This window comes from Phlebotomus papatasi, chromosome 2, assembly GCF_024763615.1.
Source record: "Phlebotomus papatasi isolate M1 chromosome 2, Ppap_2.1, whole genome shotgun sequence".
NCBI lineage: Eukaryota > Metazoa > Arthropoda > Insecta > Diptera > Psychodidae > Phlebotomus > Phlebotomus papatasi.
The window spans coordinates 37,068,118-37,089,502 of NC_077223.1; the positions used below are offsets into that span (position 1 = coordinate 37,068,118).

At 31.9% G+C, this 21,385-nt stretch overlaps 1 protein-coding gene across 1 annotated transcript in view; it reads right to left on the reverse strand.

The window, feature by feature from the left end:
• Window positions 1-10,220: 10,220 nt before the first annotated feature.
• The window catches only part of LOC129804049 (probable serine/threonine-protein kinase nek3), a 50,355-nt gene continuing 39,190 nt past the window's right edge, over window positions 10,221-21,385 (reverse strand). Inside the window, exons 6-7 of the mRNA XM_055851062.1 lie at window positions 14,261-14,507; window positions 10,221-14,187 (exon numbers count right to left, since the gene is read on the reverse strand). Coding sequence (XP_055707037.1) covers window positions 11,564-14,187; window positions 14,261-14,507 — 2,871 coding nt within the window. The 3' untranslated portion in view covers window positions 10,221-11,563. The remainder of the gene's footprint in view (window positions 14,188-14,260; window positions 14,508-21,385) is intronic.

Sequence of the window (21,385 nt, forward strand, 5' to 3'; positions counted from 1 at the left end):
GATTTGCTTAAATTTGGATTTTTTTGAGAGACCTTGAAATTTCCAACACGACTGTTTTGAACTTAATCGTTCATGAGTCGGTATAGTACACGTAAATGATTTACTTTTTTATAAATTTTCGAAAGTTTGTTACTCATGCTCAAGTAAAGTAAGTGTACCAAATTTCAACCAGCTTGCAATTCCAGCCACTTTTTTTGTTCCTCGAATTTCCATGTTCTTTTAGTTTTTGCATACTCTAATAGATTATACAATGCAAAAAAATGGCAAAAAAAACCGCTTCGACAAACGAGATCATGTGATATAGACATTGGAAGAATTTCGGAAGGGGCACGGAACTATGAGAATAAATGTGGCCGAAATAGGCCACCAAAGCTATATCTACGTTTTTATTCATTTTAAAATGTATTAAGAATGATTTTAGAGAAAATAAAGACGATAAACTGTATACAAGGTTCCAAGCAACACTTAAGAAGAAATAATTTAAAAAAAAAATCAATTTGTATTAAAAATATTACATTTCAAACTTGCGACTACGGTGTTTGCATGAAACTATGCCGAAATTTGGCACACTTACCCTATTCTAAAACTTACTTTTCATACGTGATTTTTTATTTCGGAATGATTTTTTTAAATTTATCAATCAATTTAATCGGTAGTAGTAAAGCAGTATGAATCCAAAATGCATGCGAAAAGCTAATACACGGATGGCTCTTACTGGAGAGTTCGACCACTCCGCAAATCTGGGACGCTTTGGCATTTCTTTTTCAATTTGATTGAATTTTTAAGGCCTTTACACATTGGAAGCTTTTTTCTGTCAAAAATTGCATTTTTGACAGAAATTTGACGTTTTCGCCTACAGCAATACAGACCATTTCCTTCAAAGAGACATTATTTGACAGAAAATGCTCTCAACTCAACAAAAAGTGGCCTTTACACTAAAAGTTTGGGAATTAAAATATAGAAACAACTACTAGCGCCACTCACGGATGAAAATAGTGCCCTCACGCGGAGGAAAATGTTTCAACTGTCAAACCTCTTACGTTGTCTTTAAATTTGAAGCGTATCATGATGATCATTCAACTCTTTCGTATATGGAAGAGTAAGGAATATGGGGAAAAATATGAAGTGTTCGAAGCCACACTGTATGCGAAGCTTGAAAACCTTCCCCTACTTGTTAATGAATACAAACTATAAGGATATTTAGATTATCCTAGAATACCAGGATTCATTTCTGAGCTAAAATATTTTTAATCAAAAAATCGTGAAGTTGGTCCAAGAAGAGTTTAACCTTTTCATTTAATATTGAAATTTTTGAAGTGATCTTGTAATGTCTATCAAATCAATCCTCATTTATGTAGGGGAAAGTACTCTCCCTTCGAACGTTCATGACTTCGAATAATGTGAATTTTCTTTTAGTTTTCCTGAGAGACTTACACATTTCTATCAAATATCATTTGGCGTATCATCAATTGTTGATAATTCCGTGATAATTTAGTGTAAATCTCTTACGAAAAACAAAGGAAATTCACTTTATTCGAAGGTATGAACGTTCGAAGGGTGAGCACTTTCCCCTATCTTGAAACTCAGAAAAAGAAATTTTTGAACTCTTCAATTTTAGCACTAAATATTTCACTTTTAAGCTTTTTTACATACATTGAGAAAAAACGGAGGTGCGATTAACTTTTTTTCCTCATAACTTTAACACTTTTTAGGTGTAAAGATATATCAACATTTTTTAATGTTAAGTTTACACCTTTTTAAAGGTAAAATTAACATGAAAAAGAATAACTTTAACCCCTAGTACACCTACAAAGCATAATATTTACACCGATTTCGGATCAATACTGCAGGGTAAAATAAACATTTCCGGAATGTTATTTTAACTTTTTCGGATTTCTCTCAGTGTAAGAATTGAGAGCTTTGCTATTTAAGATTTACTGTTTGTCAGTATATAGGCTTTATACAAAAAAAGACAATACAAACTAATTCAAAATGTGATTTTTTTCAATTGTGTGAAAAATTTCAACATTAGCAATTCCTGATTAGGCATAAGTTATCTATTATAACAATTCTGGTATCTACATATGAACTTTTGCATCCTCTCGTACGAGATAAAAACCACTTCCTTCAAGTTAAGTCCAGGAACAGAATTTTCAATGAAAAGAAATCACAGTTGTTGTAAGCAAAAACAAGCTTATCAGTACCTTTTGGTATACGGAAAAGTGATATAAAGAATTCAATAAAGGAGATATAATTTTACATCGTGAAAGAAAACAGTGGTTATTTTGACTTTTTCAAAGAGTTTCCTTGTTCACTTATTAACATCTTGTCTTTCTTGCTAAATAATGTACTGGCTAGCACTTTTTGAACATTTGATTGGACTGGTGGGTGATATAAACAAACATATGTTGATTTGGTGAGTTTGCTGCACACCAAACAGAAATAAATTGAAATTTTCATCTCTTTTTCCACTGCCATGTATATATTAGCAGCCATTGCCATTGAGCAGTTGATTTGTGAAAAATCGTAGGTTTTGCGCAAAAAAATTATGAGCTAAATTTGATTGAGAATTATTTCTGGACACCTAATCTGCTCTGAATTTGATAGAACACAAAAGGAAATATAGAAAGACTTTCAACACAATCACAAATGTTAAGATTCGTCTAAGAAGTGGATTATCTAAGAGGTCAAAGAGTGCACATGAACCAAGTTCAACAGTTTTTTTTTATCTCTTTTTATACTTTCAAAATCCAAATAATAAATGAAAGTCACATAATTTTTAATATATTCATTTTTCTCTCACTAAACACTTGAAATCCTTTTTGGCACAACACATAATGCGAATTCAATTGCCGATCTTGGGTTAGACGGATTGGCAAGGAAACGTTAAAAATACAAAATCTCCTTCATACAGCATTCCGTCAGGGCAAAGTTGCCGAATGAGACTGACTTGGACGATTTGTATGAATATCTCGTGAAATGATGCTTGAGAAATTTTCAGCATTGCGACTCCACGAGATGACAATGACGACGTCGACGCAAAGATAAAAGCGTCAGATTACTCACAATTTTCTGTGGTTTCTCAAAAAAAAAAATTATATATATGTAAATGCCATTCACACTAACATCCTCTCAAATATCTTATTTTCCAATTCTTTTTCACTTCTTATACCCATAATCACTAAATTCATCTGTATGGTGTTTTTTTTGTCTCAATTATTATTGTTAGGCCTATTTTTAAATAAATCTTTTGACTAATCAGCAAAAATTTCACTCAGTACATTAGAATATGTCTTCCACACCACTTCCATAGGTTTATCGGTTTTTCGAATTTTCAAAACGGATTCTGACTACGATATTTTTAAATTTTTCCCAGTATTTTGGTAAAATAATAATAATATCATTGCCTCTTGGATTTATCATGAATAACCAATTTCAGAAAAGACGATTATTAATTGACTCGATTTAATCCATTTAGAACGATGCAACTGATTTAGAGTGTGTCATCCTTGCGCAGGGAAATTTCAAATATTAATTTAGATTTGGTCAAATTAAATATATTATCCATTTTCAAAGATCTAGAAAATCTACAAAAATCTTCTATTTTCGGGCAATTTTCAACAGCTTTCACAGGAAAAATCTTTCCTGTAGTATCAGCATATTTTTATCTTCTGAATGTACGATTAGAAATATGGACATTTGCATTGCATATCGGACAGATAGAGAGCTTTAACTCTTTCCGGACCGCAGCATATGCTGCAAGCCAATTTCACAATTTTTAATCAAAAATATCTAAGCTCAAGAATTAATTGAGGTCCTACAAAAAATATCTTACATTTGGACATCCTTATAGTTTGTAATCATCCACAAGAATAGGATTTTTATCAGTTCTGAATAATTAAAAAACATTGTTTTTCATAGAAAATGCATATGCTTCTTTGGGTACTACAGTCCCAAAAGAGACGAAAGAGTTAAGAGAAATTGCAGAGAGAACAACTGATGATTCATAACTAATAAGAAAACCCAACAAGTGTCCACAGCTAATTCTCAGTGAAAATAATAATTTTGTTCTGAAAGGATGGATTAAGCATTTAGTATTGTCATATGAACAAATTTCAGTTAAAATATCACGAGTTTAAATGTAACCTTACATAACTGCTAACAATACAATGGCACAAATTGAAGGTAGATAATTAACCAGGATCAACTATCCCAACTAATACGAGCTTTAGACTTAAGGTTTTTCATAACTCATATTCAAAAAATGTCGCACATTTGGGAAAAAATAGAATGGGACAGTCTTACGGCGTTATCACACTTGCACATTAAAATTTTAATGTGATTCACATTAATTGTCGCTCGCGAGCGTCCAAATATGTTATTTGTGTCTTAGAGTCACTTAATATTTAGGGTTTTTCTATTTATTGATAAAGAAGTGGCCTGGGCCTGCAAAAATAAGTTTAAATTTACCTAAAGCATAAATATTTTTCAGATTAAAAAATTAAAGAGAAAATCGCATTAATTTTTCGCATTAATGCTATAAATCAATTTATATCAAATTTTGCGGGCCAAGTCTACCTTTTTATCAACAAATAGATCAAGTTTTGAATATAAAATGATTCAAACACACAAATTACACATTTGGACTCTCACCAGCGACAATTAATGTGAATCATATTAAAATTTTAATGTGCAAGTGTGATAACACAGTTAAGATAAATCTTTTGTGTTAAATATCTTTTGTTAAGGTTCAGTGCTAATATTGGAGTCCAGCAGCGACGGTAAGTTGAGAAACAAGTCTTATAAATGTCTCATTTTCCGTGCTTTATTTTTTATCTGATTTAGAAGCTTAACGATAAAAAAGATAGCAACTTGTAATGTTCAAAGGATGTCCCCATGTATAAACTTTAGGATCATTACCATGTCCTTCACTTTTAGCCCATTCCTCCAATTGTTTTGTAAAAAGCAAATGTTTCTAGTATTTATTTAAAACGGCTTAAAGGATCTTTTTTATTTTTGGATACGTCTTAGATATAGTCAAGATGAACATTTCGTCCATATTCATCAATTACGTAATGTCACTTTTTCTATCGGTTTTCCAATGTTAAATTTTTTTCTGCAAAGTTTCAATAAAAATAACATAACGGAATTATCTGTTGATTTTTCCATTTACACACTAAGTTTAAATCGAACAAATCCTATTTGTTATAAATTAAGTTGATCTAAATTTGATTCTTTTGCAAAGGATGGATCAAATTTCAAACTTTGAATGCACATTTGTCATAATAGAACATGTTAATTTGATCCATCCTTTGCAAAAGTATGAAATTTGGATCAATTTGATCCTTTTATTTTTATCAATGTTCAGTAATTAATTATCTACCGGAGCTCATTGAAAAAAATGCAGGAAAAAGACAACTTTAACATATTTGTTCCTCAACTTACCATCGCAGCAGCACATCAATGTTAGCATTGAACATAGAGAGTAGTTCACATTATAAGATATTTACCAATAACAAAAACATTTACTGCAACGTTTCCTTAATTCTCGTTTTTTCCCCAAAGGTGCGACTTTTTTTTTATACGAAGCGAGTATGTTATTTTAAGATTTTAAGACCTTTTGGGAACCTGAACCTTTCTGTAACCTTTCATTGAGGAACTGGCATTCTCCAAAGTTTCATTCCAAATTACAAATAATTACAAATAATTTTCAAATTAGGATCATTTTTTTACTTTTTAAGGAACAAAAATGGGTTTTCATTCATATCAGAATATAGTTTTAAACTGTTAAAAAAGCCAGGATAAATCGTATGTCTTTACATCCTTAAAAGGATACGAGTAATTCAACACGACAGTTGAACAGTTTTGGCTTTACCAAGACTTCAGAAGGGTTTTCGTTGTCCCTCCTTTTTAAGTCAATGGAAAGGATTTAAGATCAATAAGAGAGGAATAGTTTAATTAATATATATATACCTATCGTTTTTAGTTATGGTTAAATCGAGTCAGTTCACGAAGTGCCGTGAAAGTGCCTCACTTTAAGGGCAAATATTAAAAAAACTAGGATGTTAAACGATCATGAACTTTTACCATCCTATTTTCTGTATCCTTAAGTTTACTTTGTATTGGTCCCACTCTAATCGTTAATTTTAAAGATATTACAAATTGAAAATTGTCAAATTCTTATTGAAATTAAATCACTACTCTCAGTGTTAATGATACTCGTCCATTCCCTTCTAGATCAGCATTTTTGTCAAAAAATTAAAGAAGTGCAAATTCTGATTTAGGATAAAATTATTATTAAGGCCAAAGCTTGTATTAAATTTTGAAAAACAAATTTATTTGGTTGCTATTTAGGATTTTGAGATCTTCGAAAAAGGTCTAAACCTCTAGTCTGATGATGGCTTTACGATCGAGGGTAGATTTTTTAAGGAATATTTCTTGGGTGAATTTCTGTTGGAGAATTTATTCGCTAGAGGCATTTATTTGTCGGGCTGCAAGAATAGGAAATTTATTTTCTGATTTTAATTTAAAACTCTCTCGAGCAGCTGCGGGGATAGCCTACACAAGGCGGGCCATTACTGCTTAAGTCCGGTGGATCGAAAAAGCCGTTACGAGAGGCAGTGAAAACAGCCGAGAATCAGTTCGAATAGAGAACGAATTCCCCGGAAATTCCAGGAATATTCTTATCAGAGTAAGGGAATATTCTGACAGGGTTCGGACTATTTTTATTCTTTTGTCTTGGGCTCTTCAGCTGAATGGAGTCGTAATACTTACCGTCTGCCAAATCCTCCTTCAGGATGCGCAAATATCCAAGAAATGAGATTACGGGCAGGGTTTCGAACATCGATAGAGAAAAACTTTCATGTTGTTGAATCTTGCGACAGGTTTTCATAAGTCTCAAATGAGAAAATTAAATATTGTGAAAGGATACATATGAACATAAATCCACAATAAATCTGCTCGAAAATTAAATGGACATTGTCATTAATTGACGGACATTCCTCGAAAATCTTTAAGAATTTATTGATGGATTAGATATTTTTGGAGATTGTCCAAGGACTAAACTAAGCCTAGAATAAGACTTCGATCTTCTTGATTTTTAGATCAAGGCAGAGAGAATTTGGGGATAAGGGATAGGATCATCTTATCTTTGATCTTTTCAAAAATCTCTTAAGATCTACATCTTCAACATAATATGAAAGTTTTAACTTTTCGAAAAAAAAATGGGTTAACCATAAAAAATTTAACTGAAACGAAGAATATATGTTTATTTTATATATATTTTCTCAGGTATTTTAATGAACTTCAAGGATTGTGAATAGAAAAAATCATATAATCTATATCGATAGTTCTACAAATATCCGCGCTTTAGTGAACCGTGAGTAGCACTCTGCTTAATAATTTCTTTCTTAATCACTGGATAAATCAGGGAGTGATTTCATTCGATTATGAACATTATGAATTATTTATTTAAGACTGCTGAAATAAATACAAACCTCTAATACTGCTTATTTGTAGAAATCCATTTTTGTAATTAGCTAATTAAAATGAAATGAAATTATTTACTTAAACAGCAAAACAGCAAATAATAAGTACTTTGAAGCGAAATTTCACTGAAGAATGAGTTAAAGATTTTGCATAATGTTGTTTTTTTTTTATTTATTGAGAATACTTCTATTAACATGTATGAGCTTTACTTTACTTTTAAACCACATACACTGTTATTATATCTCTCGAATAACTAAATGACATTTTAGTAAAATATTTACTATGTACAATTTCAAATAATGTCAGAATATCTATAATATTCAATTTTAAGTTATCACATAAAAAGTTATTTTATGATATATCATCAATTCCATAATTCTTTTAACGCTAACCACTTTGTGATACAACTGTCAATAGAGTACGTTTTTTTCCTCAAATATACTTTCATTTTCTCTAAAATGCTTCTCAACAATTTCTATTAGTTTATTACGTCCTATTAGGTTGTAATTTGTCATTCTCTAAAACAACAATTAACATCCAATAAAATATAAACACTTTTAAAATTTTCTATATGAGCAATTATGTTCTTGAAGACAAACTTTTTTGATTGATTTGATACACACTTAGGAAAATTTAACTGTGCTATTTTTTTTACTGAGCAATGAAAAATTTTGTATATTACTTTCGACGGGGTCCTTAATTTTCAAATACATATATATAAGTTTTTTTTAATGGCAATACATTTTTTTTTTACTAAACATTTTCATGGAAACATTTTCGTCTAAGGGTAATAGAGAATACTCTGTGTATGTTTGTTCAGAAAAATTTTTAAATTACACAAAATATTTCGCGTAATTATCTATAGTGTTTAGCAAATCAAGTTATGGGATATACACAATTGTTTTTGATTTCTAAACATATTTTTAAATCTGGGTATTAAAGTGAGCGAGAAAAATACAAGGAAGTCTTGCTTATGCCCAATGCACAATAACTTTTGTTTTGTAAACATGTTTTTGACATTTCAATGAGAGCGAGTGAGATCTAGATCTAGTCATCTCGCTCTTTCTCATGGGAAATTTTGAAAACATGCTTACAAACAAAAGTTATTGTGCGCTGGTCATGATATCCAACGCACAATAACTTTAATTTTGTAAAATGTTTTTGATATTGCAATTTTAGTGAAGGAAATGGAGATCTAGTGATCTCACTCACTCTTCTTAAAAAAGTTGAAAACATGTTTACGAACAAAAATTATTGTGCGCATATCCAGTGCACAATAATTTAATGTTTGTAAATGTGTTTTCAAAGTTTCCTATGAGACTGAGCAAGACGACTAGGTCTATATTTTATGCCTAAAGCACAACTTTTGTTTTGTAAACAAGTCTTTGACATTTCAATTTATTATTAATCGTATCGAAATATATTCATTACAAAGGTAATCATTTTACAATGTCCATAACCCGTGTTAGAAAAATCTGCTAGTCCGTTTGTAGACTCGCTCAAGAGCGAGGGGAATCGATCCGCCCAAGAGCCAACGATCTTGCCTATTGCGTCACTGATTCCCCGACATTTCAATGAGAGTGAGTGAGATCTAGATCTAGTTATCTTGCTCACTCTTATAGAAATTTTTGAAAATATGTTTACAAACAAAAGTTATTGTGCGCTACACAGTAAAAAAAAATTAACACTATTATAGTGTGTAATCTTTCACACCACTATTATAGTGTTAAATTTGGAAAAAGTGTTTAATTTAAAATTGTTTAAATTAAAGTTGTTGAATTTCAAGATGTTGAATTTGGAATTGTTGAATTTAAAAATTGTTGAATTCTGTTTATTGTTGATTTTTTTTTCATTTCGGAGATTTTGATTTTTTTGCCTTTTTAGACATTTTTATTGGTTTTTCCTGTACTCGGGATCCACCCTAATGCGAAATGATTATATCTGATGCTCGGATCTTCATGATATACTTATTATGCATATAAATATTTGATGTTCTATATGAGTTTTGCCCAATGAAAAGCATCTCGACTGAAGTATAAGTCTTAATTGGAAATTCAACAATTTTTACACGACTTTTGTTTAAAAATTCAACAAATTTGGTTGAAATACATAAGGCTTCACAATATAATAGTGTTAATTTTTGATCATGTGACAAAAAATACCATAAAATTGTGTATTTTTTCACACTATAGTAATGTGAAAAACTGTAATCATACTATAATAGTGATAATTTTTAGAATTTGTTAAACAGTTTTAAATCACGAAACATTGTTGAAAATTTTTTATGATTATAACAGTGAGAAATTTTACACAGATCGCAATTAAATAATTAATTTATCCGATTTCACACTATTATAGTGTTAAAATTTTACACATTTTCAAATTAAACAATATTGTTGAAAATTTTTCAACTACACACAGAAAAATGGAAAATTCTTAAATAGAAACACCCAGGAATTTAATTTCAAATCCCATCCAATGAATGCCAATATAGAGGCCAATATCCTAATTCTAAATCCTTGATCATTTAGTTTTAGTTGCAATTTGCAAATCTGTATACATTTTTCATTTTCCAGCTAATGCAGAACTTAAGTTCCCGATCTCTTAACTTGAAAGAGCTACGGATTCTAGCCCATTTCTTTCGCTCAGAGCTTCCAAACTTAAACTCCCTGGGGATTCACGTCCAATTTAAGTTCCCAGGATTTTATATATTCTTAAATTTAGAGTCAAAATTTTTCTGTGTGTATAATAGTGGTAATTTTCAATCACGTGACAATAAAATTACCAAAATGTTGTGCATATTTTAAACATTTTTAAATTAAACAACCAAAATGGTCGATTTTGCACTATTATAGTAGTAAAATTTTACACATTTTTTTACTGTGTAGTCATTATTCACTCTCACTAAAATGTCAAAAATATGTTTACAAAACAAATGTTATTTTCAAAATTGTAACATATTCTCAAGATTGCCGATGAGAGTGAGCGAATTGACTATACACAAAAAAAAATGTTTTGTAAAATTGTTTGTAAATATTTGTGAAATCCTATGGAGGACTTACGAAATGCTCGTGATTCATATAACCCACAAACAAGTTCGTAAAATTTTCTAAATTTTTCACAAACATTGTTCGTAAAATGATCATTTGACAAACATTTTTTGTACTTTTACAAACATTTGTTCGTAAATGTTCGTAAACACACAAAAAAATGTTCGTAAAATTTTGTCAATTGTTCGTATCTGTTCGTAAATTGTTGTTTGTCTGGCAAAAAAAATTACGAACAAATACGAACAAATGACAAAATTTTACGAACGCGTGTTTACGAACATTTACGAACAAATGTTTGTAAAAGTACAAAAAAAACTTCGTCAAATGATCATTTTACGAACAATCTTTGTGAAAAAAGTACAAAATTTTACGAACATGTTTGTGGGTTATACGATTCACGAAGATTTACAATTTTATAAAATTTTTTTTTTCTGTGTAGATCTCACTCATTCTCATTGAAATGTCAAAAACATGTTTACAAAACAAAAGTTTTTTATGCGCACAATAACTTTTGTTTTGTAAACATGTTTTTGACAATTCAATGAGAATTAGTGAGACATGGAGATCTAGTTATCTCGTTCACTCTCATAAGCAATTTCGAAAAACTGTTTACGTAACTAAAGTTACTGTACATTGAACATAAGAAAGAAAAAATCTAAGATTCAGTTTGTGTTGTCCCGCTCACTCTTTTATGTAGCTTCGTAAAAACACGTTTAGAACCGAAAACTATAAATGTTTATACGCCATTTTAAAGAACTAGGGTAAAGTGGTATAAGTTGGACAATATGGTACAATTTGGACAGGGCTTTTTTCTTGATAAATTTAGTACTTCATTTTTATTTGTATATTTTTAATGCTTTAGTTTTATAATTCGGCTCCTTGCTTAAAAACAAATTTTGTACTGGATTTATCAAGAAAAAAAGCCATGTCCAACTTGTACCAGCGAATTGTCCAACTTGTAACACTATGTCCAAATTATATCACTTTACCCTACTGTTTGTATTAAAGAATTATTTTTGATTTATTTACTTGCAAGCGTCCTTAGCTCGTTTCTCCCATTCAGCGCGTCGTTGCAGGATCCCCTTAAATTCACAGATATCCTCATCCGTGGAGCTAACATTGTCATCTGCTGTGGTATTTGTCTGACCTGCAGAGACTGCATGTCGTCCATTAATCGTTGGATTGTTGTTGTTATTATTGCATACACCATTGGTGATTGCAACATTGTTATTGTTGTTGGATTGATTTGTTTGATTTGTCGGTTCGAGTGTGGTGACCGAGACACCTAAACTCTTGCGAATATCATGAAATGTTGTTGGTGTTGTACGATAGTTCAGTACACCGCTAGAAAAGCGATTTGGACTATTTGCAGCAAATGGCTTTGGAGTTATTAGGTTACTCTTGCGATAATTATCACAAGTTTCAACATTCTTTTTCGGTGTGACCACTTTCTCCTCAATCTGTGCACTTTTTTCCCTTCCTGACGGTGGTTTTGTAAAATTCCCATTGGTCACTGTTACAATCTGGGATTCGGTCTTGGACAATCGATCGAGCTTCTCCTCACTCGATGACTGATTCTCTTTATCACTATCTACATTGCTGGACTTTGTGGATTTACCAACAATTGTTCCTGCTTTCTCAAATTGCTCATAGAGTTGCAATTCATCGGAATCTTTGATCTTCAGAGATCGTCGAGCAAATACTTTCATCAATTCTGGTGTATTGTCCTCCTTTGATGAATTTGCCGATGATTTCTTCCGCAGTACAACTACATTTTCATCATCTGATGATGCCTTACGACTACTAGACACAACTCCAGAATCTTCAGATGTTTTCCTACTGGGCCGTTCAACTTTTGTATCTTCACTCACAGACAGTCTCCGTTCAATTTTTGCTTTCTCATCTGACACAGACAATCTCCTCTCAGCAATAACAGTCTTCACCTCATTCAGTGCTTCAGTTGTCCGGGAAATTATTGGTTCAGGCACCTGAATGACATCCGTTAGGATTTTCTTTGAGGCATTTTTGTGTACAGGGGCAGGTGTAACTTTTGGTGGTTGTTTCTTGTCCTCCAGTGATACTTTAGTTGTATCCAGAATTTCTGTACTATGTCTTCTGGTATCTTCCTTGACATTCTTCGATAGCACCACATGACTCTTCGGACGGGTTGAATCCACCCGATTCAGTTGAATCTTCATAAATTCAGGAACTTTTGGATCATCTTCCGATGCAAATGTTGCCGATCGGCGATTTTTTACCGCGTCGGCGCTACTGTTATCTCGTAGATCTCCTTCAGAACCATCACGATCAATCGATGTCTCCCGGGTTGGTGTATGGCGAATCTTAGCTTCAACCACTTCTGTGCCATTGTTCGCAGACTTTTTCAGCACCGTAACAAAGGTACTTTTAACCAATTTATCGATGTTCTCTTCAATTTGCGAAATATTTGTGGGATTGCTGACTTTATTGGGAGTCAAAATGATATTCTTGCCACACGAATTGGTCATCTCAAAGTGATGCTTCTCTTCCTTCGGATTCACCAGATTGTTATCATTTATCTCAAATTTCATGCTTGGTGTGTACTTTAGGGAATTTCTCCTCGTGGTCGATGACGATTTATCATCATACGTGGCCAGGGAGAGATCTGGTAGACTCGGTAGGTGATTCTGTGACAATTTTTCTGCATCATTTTCCGTATAGAAACGGAAACTCTTGGATTTTTCTACACTCTTTCTCCGTGGTGACTTTCTCATCTCTACAGTTCTGGTCTTTCCCGCCGAAAATGCATTATCTGGCCAGACTACCTTCGGTGGAGGTGCCACAGCATCCGAATGCTCATCATTGCCTCGAATTGGTGTCACAGTTTCGCGACATTTCACCGAAATTCCACCCTGAATCAGAGACTTGGCAAATAATTTCTCACTTGAGATCTTTGGTTCGGATCGTGGCAGATAATCACAAATTTTTGGAATCTCCGATGTCTCCTTCAGCACAGCTGAAGTAGTAGTGTCACCAATTGCAATTTTTGTGCTTCTTGTGATTTCTGGAGAGAATGACAAATCTTTGGGTATAATACGTTGCCTGGCTGCTGCTCCTGATCGTGGTTGTCTTATTTTATTCTCCATCAATCCCTTCGGTCTTCCACTTTCATCACTAATTTCCTTTATACGTTCCTCCCCATTCAATTTATCAAGATTTTCCCCACTTCCATTACTCAATTTGCGCAATTTCGCTTTTATGTCCACAGCCAGGGCATCTGATCGTTCCTCTGATGACACACTCTCGGTCTCCTTCTCAAATGCATAACTCTTGGACAACTGCGGATTGACATAAATTGTAGATGATGATGACTCAGTTGAACTTGTGAACATATTTGTGGATGATTGCAGACAATTTCCAGATTGTTGTTCCATCATCTTCGAATTAACACCCGGTGGCAGAGACTTTGATCTCACTTTTTTGTCCAATGCATCCCTCGACGCTGACTTAATTGTCTCTTCATTGAGTTCCGGTGTGACTGGCAAAACTGTATTTTTTAGCTCAATTGCCTTACGATGTCTACTGGGCCCCTTCTTCTTATTCGGTCGTACAGCCATTTTATGCTTGGCAGCCGAATGACTCAGTTTTGATCCAATTGACAAATTCAAGTCTGCAAAATTGGACCAAATTAAAATCCAGACTCACACAACTATAATATATATTTTTTTTAAAGAAATTCTTACCATGTTCTTCTGAAATTTGAAAGATGTCAAGGGATCTCTTTGCAGTCCCATTGCTGCCGCTTAGAATGGTGTAAGGTTCTGGCTCCATGTCCGAACTAACCATACTCAATAAACTCAGTGATCCTTCGCTGTGATTCAACGGGTAATCCTTCCTCTGTGGTGTCGTTGGGCTATGTGGTAAACCTAAGTCCTCGTCGGATGCATCAGGACGATTTCTCCGTTTTCGCAATACATCAACTAGTTCAGCCTAGAAGTGTAAATAAAATGCAAAGATTTCCTTTTACTGTAAATTGTATGCGCATCTTTTCAATAAAGAAAAAATTGATTAGCTGAATGATAAGACGGCAATGGTCGCTAAATAAAATGCAAAGATTTCCTTTTACTGTAAATTGTATGCGCATCTTATCAATAAAGAAAAAAATGATTAGCTGAATGATAAGACGGCGATGGTCGCTGAGGTAAAGTTAATTAATTGATTTGGAAAACAATGTTTCAGACCATAAAGATAAATTCAGTTTTTACAATAACCGTTATTTTTAAATCCCAATCATGTAATGGTTCAGTATAGTAAGGTATGGGGTAACTGGATCGTTTTCCGAAGAGTGCTGCTTAAACGCTTGTTTTTGGACTGATGAAATTCTTTTTTACTTCTTCTAAATCCATAAAATTAATCACTGTTTCATTCAGAAACATAATACAAAAAAAATATCAAAAATATTGAAGAAAATTTTTTAAAATAATGATAATACTGAAATAAGTCAGCATGCACTGACTGGGTCGCCTTTTCGCTATTTCACTTTTAATTCAACCTTTGGATTTAAAATACTTTTTTCATAAAGAAAAAAACAATAAATGTTTTCGATCAACCAGTTGTCATTAGCGAAAATATCACTGCTAGAAAATTTTTGGTGAAGAACCCAGCTGGCACAAGATTGAAATGAGTCGATTACACTCACTTATTTAATGGATAAAAATATTATTTTTGCTTTTTCTCAAACTTATAGTTATATATTATGTTACTGTAGTGACTATATTACGGAAATAAAAATAAAAATATTATTTTAAGTGGATTAGTCATAAACGATCCAGATAGTGAAGCCCCCAGATTAGCACACTTGACTGTAGACTCTCTCTCAATCGGACATATGAGGCAGAATGTGATCCAAATTATCGATAAGATTTGAGCGTCAAAGTCATTGTAAATTCAATAAAAAGCGCTCAATTATAAAGAATCACGATAAAATAAAAGGAACTACAGCAAATTTGAGAATATTTGCTTCATAATTAAACGTGAAAATTGTCAACAAAATTTTTCGCCCTATTTAAAAAAAGCCGATTAACTCTTTCGTCTCTTTTGGGACTCTGAGTACCCAAAGCAGCATATGAATATTCAGTGAAAAGCAGTGTTTTTTAATTATTCAGAACTGACAAAAATCCTATTCTTGTGGATGATTACAAACTATAAGGATGTCCAAATGTAAGATATTTTTTGTAGGACCTCAATTAATTCCTGAGCTTAGATATTTTTGATTAAAAAATTGTGAAATTGGCTTGTAGCATATGCTGCGGTCCGGAAAGAATTAAGCGAGAGTCTACTGTAATGGTACTATTCCATTAAAAATGAACATTTTTACTTTGTCAATATACTGTGCTCAAGTGCTTCTGCATTATCGACTTGTCTTTCTGTTAGTTCCTGTCTCAGCTGTTTTCTCCAGTCCTAGTCGTGTTCTAAAATTATCAAACAGTCGTGACAGGAACCAACACAAAAATATCGATTATGTTGTATAAGTATTTGAGAATAGTAAAATGCTAAAAGAACATGTTCATTTTTTTTTATTGGAATAGTAATAATAATGCTGGCACAACATTCCATGAAGGAACAAGGCCTTCCCGCAAGGGGCTTTCTAGACATGCATTATTATTTTTTCTTGTACGGAATGAGGTTGTCAGTCCCATGCCCGTGGAATCATGTGCAGTGAAGCTCACTGGATACAATACGAACACCTTTAACGCCAGAAAAAAAATTCCTGGTGACCTAAAGGGGATTCAAACCCGGGACACTTGCATCATAGAGCGAGTGCTCTACCACTTGACCCATTGAGTGCCCATTGAGCTATTTTATTGGAATAGCTCCATACATTATGTTTTTTTTCAATAAACATTTATTCTTAATAGGGTAAGTGTGCCAAATTTCGGCATAGTTGCTTGCAATGTAAATGCAATGCAAATGCCAAAGTCTTAAGTTTTAAATTTAATATTTTTAATACAAATTGAATTCTTTGTTATTTCTTTTTAAGGAGTTTTGCTTGGAACCTTGTATACAGTTTATTGTCTTTATTTGCTTTCAAATTATTCTTAATGCATTTTAAAATGAATAAAAATGTAGACATAGCCCTGTAGTTTGACGGCCTATTTTGGCCACCTTGGTTCTCATAGTTCCGTGCCCTTTTGGAATCCTTCCAAAGCCTTTTTCACATCATCTTGATCGTAGAATGGACATTTTTTTTTGCTATTATTTTGCATTGTATATTCTCTGGAGTTTGCAAAAACTAAAAATTCATGAAATTTTGAGGAACAAAAGAGGTGTCCGAAATTGCAAGCTGGCCGAAATTTGATACACTTACCGTATTAACTGTAAATTGAGAATTTTAATTGTGTTTACTAACTAAGAAAATTATTGGCCAAAATTGCATATTTTTTACTAACCAAAAGAACAAAATACTCTACCACTTTATTATCTTTTGGACTTCAAATTGCAGGGGTGGAAAATAAAATGATTTTCTATGAATAATGAGGAATTCAGCAATTTTTTTTTACTAACCGTCCTTTCAATTAAAAAGTAAATTTGCATTGGAATTCAAAAGTTATGAGTTTAATCAACAACAACAAAAAAACTTCTAATGAAACTCAATTTCACTGATTTACTGTAAATATTTTAAAAGTTTGCAACGAGGTGAAGAATTTTTTATAAAATTATTTATAAAAATGAGGAACGAAATTTAATAATTCTTACTCTTCAATATTTATACAACAGAGAGAGAACATCAATTTTGAAAAATCTCTTTATCTTTCTTCCATTGGCACACCTTTTAAAGAACAGATAGTTCAAACTTTAAAATTCACACACCTCTTTTTTCAGTTATCAACAACATTTAAGCGGCAATATTATGAAAGACACCGTCAAAAAATGCTAGGAATTTCTTTAAATTTCTTTAAGAAAAAACAAAGACTATGAATCGAAATTATTAACACTTGTTTCGTAAATATTTATCAAAATCAATGTGGGAGTTCGAATAAAAGGTGGTCCATAAAAAATTATTAAATAATCAATAATAATTCATTGAATCAAATGATGTTACAGATTAAGAAAACATCTTATTAGTAGCTTTATTTTATGGACATTACTAATTACAAATTCAAGTTAAATCTGTATTTAAGTATTCAAAAATTAAGCCTGAATTGTGAAATAAATATGGATTTAATTTTTGAATTGGCCTATAAAACTTATTACCAGCCATACAAGACCAATTGGTCATCTAAGAGATTAAAGCAAATTTAAGAGATATCTAAATAAGCATTATCATAATGAGTTTGCATTTTGCTTATCACAGTGATATTAGCATGAAGTTTGTTAAGCAAAACTTTCTCTTTAGTTCAACAAATATTAATTGTAAAATTATATGAGAAATTTTTATTAAAGCTATAATACTTTTACGACACATTCTTCCAATACTATTCCTAATATCAGATTGAGTGCAACAGTAAGAAAGGTTCACGTGAAGTAAAATGCATAATCTTAAAGAGCAATTAAGAAAAAACGAAGGGAAATAGAATTTATGTAAATAAAATAATAATATAGTTTTATTTTACATAAAAGTTTTTAATTCTGTATATGTATACATATACTCTGAAAGCTGGTTATCAATGCCAAGACAGCGGTGGACATTAAAACTATGACGTAATTGCATTGTATTTTTTCCGTGTTGAGCTTTATCTATTATAGCTTTAAATATTGTAAATGAAAAAACATCTGTAAATTAATTTATCTATAATACAAAATTTAAGCAAGGAATTATGTGCTGAGATGATTGAGCACTTATAGGGTAAGTGTGCCAAATTTCGGCATAGTTGCATGCAAGCGCCAAAGTCTCAAGTTTGAAATGTAATAGGGTAAGTGTGCCAAATTTCGGCATAGTTGCATGCAAGCGCCGTCTCAAGTTTGAAATGTAATATCTTTAATAGAAATTGATTTTTTCATTCCTTTCTACTTAAGGAGTGTTGCTTAGAACCTTGTAGACAGTTTATCGTTTTTATTTACTCTAAAATAATTCTTAATACATTTTTAAATGAACAAAAATGTAGACATAGCTTTGGTGCCCTATTTCGGCCACCTTCATTCTCAGAGTTCCTTGTCCTTCAAGAATTCTTCCAATGCTTTTTTCACTTCATCTTGTTTGACGAAGCTACATTTTTTGTTATTCTTTTGCATTGTGTAATACCTATAGTATGTAAAAACTAAAAATTCATGGAAATTCGAGGAACAAAAAAGGTGGCCGAAATTGCAAGCTGGCCGGAATTTGACACACTTACTCTACTGTAATTTTATTTTTTTAATTTAAAATTCTTATTCTGCAGCATCTCTTTCTGAATAAATATCTGTCTCTGTACTTATTTTAGAATGACACTATACAACTGAGCAGTAAAAAATAATTTAAACAGCACAATATCAAATTTGTGTAGTGCTGAATTTAAAACTTTAAAATCAGTGACTTTATCATGTATGGGAAAGCGCGCTACCTTCGGAAGATTCAAGCTTTGAATGATTCTTGTTTTTTTTTAATGTGTTTCAAATGTTTACGATAACGATAAAACGAGGTTTCTTTGGACCAAAATCATTCATACATCTAATATTTGACGTCTTCAAAATTAGCAAAGTCTGCTCAGGGATACCTTGAGAAGTCAACCAACGCCATGAGAAGTCGGAAGGAGCTAGATCTGAATAAAACAGCGAGGGTAGTAGCATATCTCAATTTAGCTTTCGATCTTGTCTTATGCCAAAGAAGTGCAATGCTACGAAGCATTGTCGTGTTGTAATATCATTTGTTAGTGCTTTGTTTTCACTAAATTTGGCCCATTTTCGACTAATACATTATCGAAATTGATCGGTAGTAATGTCTATTGATAGTATCACTTGATTTAAGAAATTCATCTTGCATGATCCTCTGTCGGTCCCACTTAACGTTTATGGCACTGTCTTCTTCCAAAGAGAATTGGTCGTGAGTTCAATTTTGATGCTTTGATAGAGGAAACCTACAATATTTTGGATTTTGAATACTCAAGCCGCTTGATTAAAATCAAATTTAACTTCTTTTATTCCGCAAAGGCAAAACTTCAAAAGTCGATTTTTGAATTTTAATTTGCCTTTCAGTCAAACCGGTAAGCCCATGTTGTTCTCCATTTGGATTTTTGCATGGCTCGTAAATGCTATAAAACTCCTTGGAGAAATATATTTAATGCTTTCGTAAGCTAATCTTGTAATTTCCATCCAGCAACACTTGCAGATCGGCTCCATCACTTGGTTTTGGTCTTCCTGTACAATGCGTTCAAATAGTCATTTTTGAAGCATTTAGACTTATTTTCTCAGATTGTTCTCGGTCGTGGATGTTCGTTATAGGACTCCTTGACCAAATAATATGCTTTATGTAATTTTATGTTTGAGATAAAGAGCAAAAGAACCACTCCCCGCAATTATTGCTTCATTTAGCAGAAAACTAAAATTCTTAGTTGTCAGAAAAAAAGTTTTATTGCGATATCTATCGGTATTGTAACTGGTTATTATTGACAGATTTACTAACCTACACTGGTAAAAATAAAAGGGTCAAATTGACCCTTTTTAACAAAAATGAATGATATTTGACCCTTTGAAAGGTTCACTTGAATCTTTTGAAATCTTGTAGGCATGTTTATCACGATAAATCGTCTTTTATCGTAAATTTATTACTCTTATCGTATTTCTCTCATCTAAGCGAACACCAAATGTGACTTTTTCATCGTTTTTATTCGTTTATTTCGGAGATAAATAGGTGTCAAAACAGTTACCCTTTCAAAGGGTCATCGGTGACCCTTTTATTTTTACCAGTGTAAAATAAGTGCAACTTTGGATATGTATATACCAACTATGTGTGGCATCAGTATCAGTATCACTTGTGTCTGATGTCTAAAAAAATATTTGCGGCCCTAGTACATGATCACAAGAATTAAATTAAATTTAAAAAAAATACTAATGCAATAAAGTTCCTAATTCCTGGATTTTTTTTACAAAAAAAATCTCATACAATTAAATCATTCTGAATGAAAAGGAATATTATTCATCATATATTTTGAATTTTAAATAAATACTAACACGATTTTATGCATTTCTCTGAGTAAATATATGCAGATCATTATTCAAGATCACTTAATAAATTTGTTTCATTAATTTTTTATGAAACCAAAATTTTCAGTGTAGGTCACAATAAATCATTGCATTGGGAATACTTGTAATAGAGATTAGTGAGCAGAAAAAAGTAAAACGGTTTAGCAAATATGATTTATTGCATTCATTTTTAATTAAATTACTACTCTTGAAACATTAAAAAATTAACTCACCGCACATAATTTAATTATAACTTTACCATTAGCATTAGCGCAATTGATAATTGTGATTTAATTTGTAAAATTCATACATAGAAAGCAATGCGGTAGAAAAATGTAACTTATTTTCCATTAGAATTGGAAATTACAATTGTAAAATAAAACACAATGAACAAATGATGACAAACATAAAAAGGGTTAATTTTTTACGCATATAAATAGAAAGATAATAGTCTCCATAGCAAATCGTTCAAAATAAATCAAAAATTTCTATTTCCCGCATTATCTTTATTCATTTCCGGATGTTGTCACCTTTGTTTCATTTCGTTTCTTTTCTATTTATCTCCAATTTCCAAAGAATTTATACATTGGGCCAAATTGTTACGTTGATTTTTGTTTTTGAGTTCATTCACATAAAATTAGTTGGAAGTGAACTGAATAGAGTCGATTTCAGGTAATGTACAATGAAATAAAGCTTTAAACGAATTTTCT